At 42.5% G+C, this 12,436-nt stretch overlaps 2 protein-coding genes across 2 annotated transcripts; one reads left to right on the plus strand and one right to left on the minus strand.

Moving 5' to 3' along the window:
- Positions 1–330: 330 nt before the first annotated feature.
- Positions 331–6,129, minus strand: LOC308312991 (transcription elongation factor 1 homolog). Its single transcript, XM_080759829.1, has 4 exons — positions 6,086–6,129; positions 4,404–4,550; positions 3,751–3,821; positions 331–2,870 (listed from the first exon to the last, which is right to left on the minus strand). Exons 2-4 carry the CDS (start codon positions 4,517–4,519, stop codon positions 2,806–2,808), a joined length of 252 nt encoding a protein of 83 aa, XP_080615955.1. The 5' UTR covers positions 4,520–4,550; positions 6,086–6,129; the 3' UTR covers positions 331–2,805.
- A 1,715-nt stretch (positions 6,130–7,844) lies between these two features.
- pld6 (phospholipase D family, member 6) lies at positions 7,845–11,942 on the plus strand (the record flags this gene model as incomplete). Its single annotated transcript, XM_080758931.1, has 4 exons — positions 7,845–7,941; positions 8,444–8,619; positions 9,316–9,545; positions 11,710–11,942. The coding sequence occupies exons 2-4, from the start codon at positions 8,444–8,446 to the stop codon at positions 11,940–11,942; spliced, it is 639 nt and encodes a 212-aa protein (XP_080615057.1). The 5' UTR covers positions 7,845–7,941.
- Positions 11,943–12,436: the final 494 nt, after the last annotated feature.

Genomic DNA, 12,436 nt, shown 5'->3' on the forward strand with positions numbered 1-12,436 from the left:
AAATACTCAAGTACAAGTTTCAAGTACTTTTACTTTACTGAAGTACAGTACAACTTTACACCACTGGCGTTAATGTGTAAAGAATTACAACTCAAAGGATTCCATCATGCCCAGGTGGCACCGACTGGCATGATTGACATCGTTTTGCATCACTTTAACCCATTTAGACCTGAGGACAATTCTACAACTGTCAGTTTTCTGAAAAATCTATGTTTCTATGTCAGTCGTTCTCAAACATTTTCATGTCAAGGACCCCCAAAAATGTACGGAATTGCCCGCCGACCCCCTTCTGAAAATGTTGTTCCAGGGACCCCCCCCCCCCCCATCTACAAGCTCGTATCGTGGCACTTGGTGCCGCGCTATGAGCTTGTAGATCTGCTATTGTTCGATAGCTAAAGTATAACGTAATGCTTAAAACACCAAAAGGGGTTCCCGTCCTGAATTAAAGAGAGAAAGTTCCAAGTCAGCTATACAGCTGCAATGCATTACATCAGGATGTTGCAACCTTGGACTGTGTCACTCACAGCATCATCTGCATAGCTGGACGTCTACAATTATTGCATAATATACAGCCATGGCTATCCCACCACATGTACCCCCCTGCGTACCCATGCCCTATTTTGGGCATGTCATCATAGGCTACTAGGCGAAGATTGGGGCCAAAATAGATCTACGAGCTCAGAATGCTCAAAAGCTCATACAATGCTTGTGGATCGTCTGTTTTTGGCAAAGAGATTTGGTCTGCAGGGGAAAAGGAGAGGATCAAGTATAGACCCTGGCGAGATCCCAGCAAACAAAGTAGACAATAATCCCCAACCTTGGGCCACCAAATAATTGACAACTTTTTTTAATGAAACGTATTGTTAAAAAGACTTCGTGGTATTTTGTCTTTAAAACCTTGACAAATTGTACTGTCATCACTGATATTGATAAATAGGAAATTACTACATCGGTTCTGTTGATCCAGGGCAGAACCCAACGTGTTCATCAAAAAATCTATTTCAATTTGATTGATAGTTAAAATAAATATATGCTTTGAGAAAATAAATATATGCTTTGAGAAGGCAATGCTGGACGCTTTCAGGAGTTTTTAAGTGAGCCCTGGTCCAGAAAAGGTTTAAGTGGTTAAAAAGGGTTGTAGAAATTCTGGCACTATACAAGCACTGCCACTGCAATGTGGTCAAGTATTCTATGTAGCCCAGTTGGAACATGCACTCTTACTAGATAATGCAGCCATATTTGCCTAGAGATTATGGCCGGAGACAAATGTCTATTAAAATTCACAACATACCGGTAAATCAAGTCTTGATATGTAAACTCACTCGTTCCCTATTATAGCCTATACTAGCACTGTCACTCTAACTCCGTCAATAGGAAAGAATACCTGAACTCACTTTGTATCCAATAGGATTCTTCTTTATTTAAGTTTACCCCAGCAGCAAACTGACATTTCGGCCCGGAGGCTGTAAATATTTATTTAATTTACGCTGAGGAAGGCCTCCGGGCCAAAACGTCTGTCTGTTTGTTGCTGGGGGACACTTAACCGATTCACTGCAACCTGGTGGACGCAAGAGCCAACGCTTGACTGCCGACCTGGATCTACTTGGTTTTAGTGTGATGCACGTCCGGTTTGGGCGTCCATTTTAGATGCTAAATAATTAGCGCCAATGTTGGCGAACTAAAATGAAGCCATCCTTGATCTAGAAAGCGCTTTGTCAAAACCATGGAGAGCTCCGTAGATTTAGAGTTATTCAGCTTTTTAGTCAGCCTGTATACAAGAAGTGAACAGCAGTGTGCACACGCGAAACCGGACTAGGATCACTGAAGAAAGAAATAATAATAATCAGCGATGCGGTTTGATAATAAAGCTTATATGACAGTTTCCGGTTGGATTCTATATGGCGGAACGTTCCGTCACAAGCAGTTTTTGTGTTGAATAAACAAAACTCCTTTCTTGGATACAAAGTGAGTGCTGGAATTATTTTCTATGGACTGTATCTACCTGAACCGTGCACCTGACTTTATTACGTTGAATTACTCAACTGAGTGCTTGCTTCCTCTCTTCACTTTTAACTGTCTCCCATACAGTATGGTCGTATAGATCCAGTGTCACCCATGATTTGCAGGCAGGAATAGCTCAAACATAATTATGAGGATCTATTTCTCCCAATCTAATACAATCAACTACTTCTTTGGCCTCAATTTTGCCTCTCATGAGGAAGACCCGGATTTGAATCCCGGGCAGGACAAGAAAAGAATTGCAACCTTAAGTCTACAGTATACGATTATTCACATCAGGGTGGAAAGACATTTGGTACATATGCCAGTTCGAGATTTCTTTCCACGTGACCTGGCCAACTCTGCTGGATATCTGTGGGCACATTAAAGGGAAGAATGGGATGTGTAGCATTGTGTACACAAGTAAAATCCTGAGCGTTCCATTTAACCCTGAAAGTGTCAAAATGGACCGTTACGGGACCATTTTGAAACTCTCAGGATTTAGCTGTACCTCAAAGTCTGAGCTGATGACCTTATGCAAAAGGAGGACAGAACCATTCCAACTAAGGTTGAGCAGGAGTGCCATTTTGTGCTTAGACTTGAATCTCAACTGACCATCCAGCAACCGGTTTAAAACTGCACTATAAAATCCTCAGAGTTAAATTTAGCCATTTGTAACTCTGAGGGAGTACAAAATGTAACCGATTGGACCCGTAAGTTCAATTAGGATCCACAAGCAGCACCCCTAACTCCGACCAGCTTGGCCACTGTGCCACCTCTGTTGCTAGGCCTCAGCCCCAACAAGGGCTACTGGTTGGCGGATTCACAGGCATCTATCCAGTCACTGTACACATCCACAGCCTCGGACAGATCTGATGAACAACTGGATTAAGGAGAATCAGTCTTAATGCGTTAAACAGAAGTGATACTTGCTGGTTACTGTGTACCAGTAATATCCTGTGTGTTCATGTTACTGTTTGAAGTGTTAATAAAATAAAAAGCAAGGCTTTTGCACACTTACAAGTGACGGGTGCGTAGGAGGACGACAACTAGGTGTCCAACGTACTGAAAAATAACGTTTATTAGGGAACCAGCAACGTTTAGGCCTATATGGCCTTCATCAGGCCAAAGGCAAAAGGATAAAGTTAGACCCGATGAAACTTAGCTGGTTCTTTTTTCACTGCATTTGAAGACAGTGTGCGGGAGTCCTTTCTTTTTCAGTACTGTTTGAAATGTACCCTTTCAACTTTCAGAGATAAATTAAAACAGGATTTTGCTGTGTTGACCATCGACATTCTTTTGATGGTTTGTTCAAAGAGTTAGCATTCACCACACATCGACCAGACGGCATCTAAAGCTTGTTAAGACATTGAACTAAATGAACTGATGGTCAGACTAACGTAATTATGAGAAGCAGAGAAATTCCTTGAACTGACATCAAAAACATAATCTGTGTAGTAGAGATCAAACCTCTAATAAGTAAAAAGATTTAAAAGCTATATTGACAGTGACACTGGAACATTTTGACCTGCTTGTAAGTTTTATGTATACTGCACACATATTTTCACTATCAGTTCTTTCTACTTCTTCTTATACAAAGTATAGTTGTGTCTCTTAAGTTATTGATGCTCCCAAGGCCGCAGCCATGCCTTTCTCCTACAGTGCCGACGTTCAAATGTGAGTCGGATATTCTATTCATCGCGTTACATCTAATCTGCACATGAATATGTCTTCACGTCTTGAATAGGATACAGGTAATGGGTGTCTGGAACTCCTCCAAGCAGACTGTACAGGATATTATCCCAGTGTTTCTGCTCCTCTCCCTGTTGACAGAAGAGACAAACAAATAATATAAACTTTAAATTATGTGCAATACATTGATGCAGTGGGTTCTCAGCCTTTTCAAGCTGGGACACCCCAAACATAATCATATTTGAACTGTAAAAATAGCCAATCCACAAGCCCACAAAGCTTTGAGCTTTTGATGATGCGGATTGCTTTTGATGCAGTTTCTTTTTTTTGTATTTAAGTCCTTAACTCATTCTGAGTGGGAACCTCTTTTGGTGTTCTAAGCATTGTTATACTTTAGCTATTTTTGAAAAATCATGAAAATGTGGCACAAATCTTTGAATATACTGTATATTCTTTCAGAGTGAACGTTTTTAACTAAAATCTTTGCTTCTGGGAGGGTCCCTGAAACAACATATTTTCAGATGGGGGTCAGTGGCCAATTACATATATTTCTGGGGGTCCTTGACATGAAAATGTTTGAGAACCACTGACATAGAAACATAGGTTCTTCAGAAAACTGTCATGATTAGAAACAAACTTGGGTCCCCCCCCCCAAATCCACCCCATAATGAACATGTAAATAATGTAACCGTGTTGGTGGCTGTGTTTCGTACATCTTGACATCGCAGGACTTCTCGTGGTTGCAGAATGGACAGGTGAACTGGGTGTCCAAGTCCCCCGTCAGCTTCTTCTTGGGAGGGGGCTTTCGCTTGGACTTGCGGCGACCCATGGTGACAAACTCTCTACAGTTTACTGTGCAGCTGACAAACAACAACAACAATGCTTGTAAACAAACAGTTATATTAATAATACTTATTCAAGAGTAGAACATAATGTGTGTAACCTGATACAATGTGTACTGTATGTATTTTTGAGTGGTGCAACCACTCCAAGGAACAGCAATGTCCGTGTCCACTGTCCACCTATGTATGTGTTCATGAGCACGAGTATGACTATTAGTACCAGTAGGGGTGCTGTTGTGCCAGAAACAAAGAGACAGATAGTGCTGCACGTGCACGTGCTGCACTGTTGCCTAATGAGAGAGGGGAGGGTGGGGGAGTTGCACCACTCAGTTCACACGGGTGTGATTTTTCTTTTTGCAGTGATTTCCTCGCCGTCCACCGCCAGGTGCGAATAGTCCTTATATTTTTGGGGACGGGAAACGGAAGTTATTTCAAAATAGATATACGGTGGCGGGGGCACGGTGGCACAGTTGGTAGTGCTGTCGCCTCACAGCTAGAAGGTCCTGGGTTCGATTCCCGCTCGGGACGCTGTGGGTGCTGGCGGCGTGTTTCCTCCTCCGCGTCATCAGTGCCCATACCCGGTTGGTGAAAGGGCCTTTCTGTGTGGAGTTTGCATGTTCTCCCCGTGTCCCCTAGGGTAGGTACCCTCACAAAAAACATGCAGTAATCCTGGTCTCTAAACTGCCTCCCCCTGGCCAGCCGGGGCGCCTGATGGAGGGGAATGGAACTGGTTGGAATAACGTGTTCTTTTCTTTCCATGCGCTACATCCAACCAGGGAAACTCCCCCCTGTCAGGTGTAAAGAAGAAAGTCTGTTGCTCTCCCCATGTCCCCCATATATGGGGACTAGGTTGGCGGAGGGTGTGTAGACTGTAGATATATATATATATATATATATATATATATATATATATATTTGGTGGCGGGTTATGAGTTAAGTATTGTACCATTTATTTATTTTCTCTCAGATCCAAATATTATACTTTTACTCCACTACATTTGAAAACTATGTCACTTTGTAGATTTTGATTATTACAAAACATACATTCACCACTTCAACCCTATAGCCCTATATTTGGCCATTTGAAAATAGCCTACACATTGTGAGCTTGTAGATCATCTTCTATTTTCAAAAGATTTTTTTATACATTTGAAAACGTTAAATATGGGGCATTCTGCACAATGAGCACTTTTACCTTTGGCACTTTAAGTACATTTTGATGTCAGTATCAGTAATTTTACTCAAGTTACATTTTGAATTTGTAGTACTTTTTCTACCACTGCACATGTTTTGGTGCGACACCTTCGTACGACGAGTTATACATCAAGCATTAGCTCTATGTGCTCCTGATCCATATGAAGCAGGCTAGGTGGGTTAGCTAAGCTTATTGATTTCGAGTATTTAAACAACTAAATATCAACCGTTTCCAACATGCCAGGAGTTTAAGGGGCTACTATCCAGTGGTGCGTGTTTAAATGACGCCTCTAAACGGCCATGCTAGAACCGTAATGGCCGCTGTGTGTAAACGTTATAAAGTTTTAGAACTTGTTTACCTTCCAGTTCAGTTGTAGAATCCAACACACACGTTGTGGCAACTTAGAGAAGGAGGAGGGGGAGGAAGCCAGTGTTGCCAGATTGTGTGAGAGAATCAAGCAACCAGGTCCATGAAAACAAGCCCAAAAGAAGCCTGACTTGACTACTAGGCTATTTGAAAATAGCAGATCTGCTAGATCTGCTATTTTCAAAACAATCATGGAAGGAGAAAAATGTGCCAAAATGTGGAATATTCTTTGAAACACACATTTTTTAATGTATGGTCCTTAGTTGGACAAATAAATACATTAATCTGGAGCTTTTACAGTCTATGATCTGGAGGTCCTTCACATGGAGATGTGTGACAATCACTATAGTTTAAAAGAACATTTAGGAAACAAGCCTAAATAGTAGACTACACTTTAGAAACAAGCCCCCCCCCCCCCCCCCCCCCCCCCCCACGGAACCCGCAACTACCAATATTTATAAGCAACCTTACAGGGAAAACAAGCCAGACATGGCAACACTGGAGGAAGTGGATTCTGTCAAATCCAAATCCCGTTATAATGTGCACGACGTGATTGGACGACAGGACGCCGTTCTCCGCAGTCTATTGGTTCTGGGGAAACGTCTGTCAAGTTGATTGACGTGGTTAGTAGGCGGGCTCTAAACCGGATATGACCAAAAAAGAGCAGGGAAAGGAAACGGAAACGAGGCTTTCTTTTGCACACATGCAGGCAAAACCATGCAAACTAGCAGATCTACAAGCTCACACGCGTCGCATAGCGACCTTAGAGTATAAGTCAAGATACCCGTTGTGAGCTTGTAGATCTGCTAGTTTCGACGCGCGACACCCTCACGCGACGAAGTATTTTGTCTGTCTTGAGGAAAGTCTGCAGTGTTGCCATGTCTGCTTTTCATAATCATAACCGAGTTTGGGCTTCTTTTTCTGTAAAGTTGCTAAGGTACTTGCGCTTGCGGGTTGCTTGTTTTTTCTGGGCTTGTTTCTAAAAGTGTAGTTTCTTTGGGCTTGTGTGATTCTTAACACATTTTCATGTTATGGTTGAAGGACGCACAGAATCAGAATAATGCCTTGCAGCATTTGTCCAAGGAGGATTGATTGATGGATTGAAATATTTATTAACAGTTTGTAGAATTACAGTACATTTTAAGCACCAACTCAATACAGAGACTGTCAACTGTGAGTGGACGACCCAATTAAGCATTACACTTGTTTACAACAGGGTCCGCATTGTTCAATTCATCAAAGAAATTGGACCCTGCATCTAAACATATGTTTTGCCAGGGATTTGTGTTTTTATTTTATTTTTTTATCAAAATTAATCACTTTTTTCCAAGATGTTTTCCTTTTCTTCTTTAAAAAAAAATCGCAGACCAGTAGTCGCTTCTTTGGGGCTTGTTTTCATAGACGTGGTTGCTTATTTCTCTCACACAATCTGGCAACACCCAGTGAAAGTCTGCCTGGTGTGTGTCAAACAGCAGCATGTCTCCACGTGGTGGCGACAACAGCTCAGGTATGTTGTTTTATTCACTTATTTACAAAAAAAACCCCGATGCTTTTGATACAGGCGGTTGGTGGTAAGCAAATGTTTAATCGTCCTAATTTCTTCCTCAAACTCTTCATGTTCAAGCCGGGGGGAGGGTCTCTGAACAGTCTCTGAAGGGTTGTGGACTTGTGGTTTAACTTTAAACCAGTCAGTGGTTTAGGTTTTCAACCTTTTTCATATCGAGGTCCATTATTTATTTGGCATTGAACCAGGCCAACGCGGACCACCATTTGATGAGATTTGGCCTTTCAGACGCAAGACAAAATATTTTGTAAGATTTTGTCCACAATTCCAGGCTACAGTTTGATGTGAGTACCATAGGATTAGGAGAGATGATAGAACAGGCAAAACGCTGATACTGACCATGATACTGACCTGATTTTGGGCATTATACTGACATTATACTGGCCATACTGACCTGATTCTGGGCATTATACTGACATTATACTGGCCATGATACTGAGATGATTCTGGGCATTATACTGGCCATGATATGATACTGACATGATTCCGGCCATGATAGGCCTACTGATACTGTGATACTGACAGATACTCTATGATTCTGGCAATGATACTGACCATGATCCATCGTCCACCACTGAAAATAAGAGTATCTACAATCTCGTAACAGTTCTGTGTGCACATAGGCTATTTTCAAACATCTGAAAATATAGTGTTGTTAAATTGTTCCTCCTTTTCCTTTTACTGTGGTGAGTGGACCCCCTTTGACCCCTTTGGTGGTGCCTGGGACCCCACTTTTAGAACCACTGACCCATGTTGTTGTACCTGTGTGTGTGCTCTCTCAGTCAGATGTCTCTGCTCCAGACAGTGAAGGTGTTGGGCCTGGGAGCCATCGCTCTCGGTCTCAGTGGAGAGCTTCTGGGTTGGCTCCAACGCCGCCTCCGGCCTGCAAGACCCTTGAACGAGGTCCTCTTCTTCCCCAGTGAGCCTGCCTGTATGGAGCACCTCCTCATGCCCCATGCACAGTAGTAAGTGTACCATCATGGTATCTTTCTGTAGTGTGCATGGGGAAACTTGGCTCCATTATGGAACCTCTCCCCTGCTATTATGGCTCCGAGATGAGGTTCCACACAACCGGACCGTACCGGCACCGGCCCAGACCTTTTTCTGCACATCGTATCCAAAACGTAAAGGTTGGGGGAACCTGCACTCAGATTTTCTATTTTCTAGCGGGAAAGAAAATCAAACTGATGGGTTGAAACAAGTATTGTTAGCCTTATTTAGTCCAGAAACCTTCTATTGGTTTTAAACCTGACAGGTGTATGCCATTGGTTCTACAGTACCTTGTACAACAGCCACATACGATTTTTACTAGAATAGTTCATGATAATCAGCTATTCAACAATAAGTCAGTGAGCCTAATCTAACCAAGAGAACTATGCATATGGCTCATGGGCTACACTGTATATCACTTATCATCACTATGCGATGCCACTAACTAGCCATATTAACACATTCAAACCGAGAAAATATGTCTTTTCTATTTTATTTTTTGCGTTGGCTATTCCAAAATAGCAGATATTGTTGAAAGATCTTGAAAGTGTGAGAACTACTGATTTAGATCAGGCTGGGTTAAGCCTGATTTATACTCTGTCGAGAGTCACAAACCAGTTTTTTGACGATAAATTGGGCTGTACTCTCTGTCCCCTCTCTGTCCACAGTCGCTGTTCTTGTCCCTTGTCTCATGACGTGGAGACTTCATTCTCTCGTCTTCTTCGTCACCTTCTGTCGGCCTCCTCCACGCTCGACTTGTGCGTGTTTTCGTTTTCCAACATGGACCTGAGTCGGGCGGTACTAACGCTGCATAAAAGGGGCCTGACCATTCGTGTCCTGACAGATCAGCCATTCACCAAGATGACTGGCTCCCAGATAGGCGTACTCCGTAAGGCAGGTAAGCACAAGCCTCCAATGGGGGGTTATTTTATTATGATTGTCTTGATCATCACATCACAAAACACAATTCTTGACTCAAGAAGTGGAGGTCTAATTGCAACCCGGTTCATTGTTTTAACCAACTGTCAACCTGGCATCCCTATTTAAAAAATGCATCCCTATTTAAAAAATGCAACTTTTATCAAAATGTCTAAAATAGTTAACAGGTCACCGTCAGATCTACAAGCTCATAACTCGTCACATCGCTACGTGTTGTGAGCTTGTACATTGGGCTATTTTGTATATGGCTTAGTGACAGCGAGTGGGTTATGTGTCCCAACATCTCACATTGTGCTTGAAAGTTGAAATTTCATGCTTTCAGACCCAATACTTGACACATGAGCTGTGCAACTTTTATAGAGTTAGGATTTTTCTTTTTTTTTTGGTACCAATTCCACCTAAAAATGAAATGCAGGGGAAGACTCTGGTCTTCTTCTTAAGCCTGATTTATACTTTGTCGTATGGTGGTCAGTGTTGACTAAAACTATGCAGCAAATGTTCGAATACCTTTTTACAATGACTAAATTGAAATAAAATCTAAGCTACTGTATGAAAACTATGACTAAATTCGTCGACTAAATACGTCATATCCACGTACATGTCTCATCAAAAGGTGCTCGTTCTGTATTCAAATAGTGTCATCAGAATGTCTTCCTCCTGAGACCTGACTGATGATTAAGGGGGAAAATGATGAGAACTGGTCCATGGAAAGTTGCCTCTACAAGCTTGCTATGAGTCAGTTTAATCCTACTCTGAGGCAAATGTGTCTGTCTTGCTCAGTTTATCCGCTTCCTCTGTGTTTTTCTCTTCCAACTGCCTTTCTGCTTTTAAGTTAATTATTACAGCCATATTGTTGCTTCAGAAATTGGCAACGGGAAAGAAAATTACATTACGAAGTTGTGTGACTGTGCAACCCCCTAAGAATCAGTTTGATGCAAGCCAAAATTATTACCTTCTCTCTTATAATATCTTTGCAAATGCCATGCAGAAATATCAACTAATTTATTTATATATACAGTATGTACACACGCACGCACGCACACACGCACGCACACACTTTATAGACCATTGGCTCAAACTCAAAGGTTTGGCTTGGACCCAAGCCTTTAAAATATTTTCTGCTTAGTAATCACTGTCAGCTCTAACTGAGTTTCAGTAGAAAGAAAATAAATGCAAGGTTAGCTGAACATCAACTTTACTAGTCTCATCAAAAATATAACATCTTTTGTGGACCAACGTTTAGTTGTCAATTGTCATGCACTGTGTGCATGTACTGTACCAGATGATAAATTTATTTTAGATGATGGTCCTTTTTCCCCTCTATTACCAAATATGTCACGTTGCGACGCATTGTGAGCTTGTAGTATTTCCACCGAAGGTTAAACAATTTTTGCCGAATTATTGCCGGTTATGATGATGATGACATGTCCAGAATAAAGGACGCTAGGGTTCATTTCATGTGGTTAATTCATACTAGACTGGTGCCCGGCTGTAGAGCACAGAGTCGGTAACGATGGAAGTTGGAGATCCATGCCACACCCAGCTATGCAATACCCGTTGTACCTGTGTCAGAGTACCCGTTCCACCCATCTGTCTGTGTCCCTTTTATGCCCATATATGGAGATATCTGTATCTGTCTCTCTGTGTCCCATTATTGCTATATATGTAGTTATGCGAGTGTTGTGATGTCAGAACAGGCCAGCTCCATATATGGAGCCTGGGCATCCAGAGCCTGTCCAGAGCACCTGCAGAGGCCTCTTGTTCTGGACAACCGTGGTGGATCCGACCGACTTGACACCGGGCACTGCACTCCCTGTGGGGGTGTGGAACACTGCACTCCCTGTGGGGTTGTGGAACACTGCACTCCCTGTGGGGTTGTGGAACACTGCACTCCCTGTGGGGTTGTGGAACACTGCACTCCCTGTGGGGTTGTGGAACACTGCACTCCCTGTGGGGTTGTGGAACGTGTGTGTCGAATTTGAAGTCGGTGGGGGCGAACGGTTCTCGAGTTACGTGCATTTCAGACATACACACGTACAGATGTACAGAGACGTATATACTGTAGATTCATCTCTAATGACACCATAACAATACTTACTGGATCATTGTCGCCTTCTTGCCAGGGATCTGTGTGCGAGTGGACTACGACGCCGTGCACATGCACCACAAGTTTGCGGTGGTGGACGGGCGACGCCTCATCACGGGCTCACTCAACTGGACCCTGCAGGCCGTGCAGAGCAACAAGGAGAACATTCTGGTCACCGAGGAACCCGACCTGGTCCGACCGTTCGTGCAGGAGTTCCAGAAGCTCTGGGATTCCAGCGACCCGGCCAAACACCGTGTGCCCCCCCGCTAACCCGCCCGCCATGCATGAGCGTCTAGAACAGAGGTTCCCAAACAACTGGGTTGGGACCCATTCGTGGGTCACAGACACATGTTTATGGGTCCCTTGATTTATTTTTATTTTGTTTCCTACATTTTGTTTTTAATTATTGTTATTTCAAAACATTATAAAAACAACCAAAAAAAACAGTATTACAGGGTCGCAAAGCAACGTGTTGTGAGCTTGTAGATCCGTTATTATTACTAGTTTGGGGAAAAATTACACGAATAGACAGATTAATACATTAATAACGTTCTAGAATACAAAGTCGTCAGTTATTTCTATAAACGTTTTGGATTGAGTTAATTGTTCTCGTTGGGGATTTGGATCGCCTGTACTTTTGCCTACTGAACAGTAAAAAGAAATGAGACAAATTAATCAGTTGTGAATATGCATATTTGTTCTGTGATAACCTTTCTTCAGCTTGCTGTTGAAGTGTTTGTGTTAAATGTACCTTCTGGTAGTGT

The sequence above is a fragment of the Protomyctophum bolini genome (assembly GCF_963924005.1).
Source record: "Protomyctophum bolini genome assembly, chromosome: 3".
Lineage (NCBI taxonomy): Eukaryota > Metazoa > Chordata > Actinopteri > Myctophiformes > Myctophidae > Protomyctophum > Protomyctophum bolini.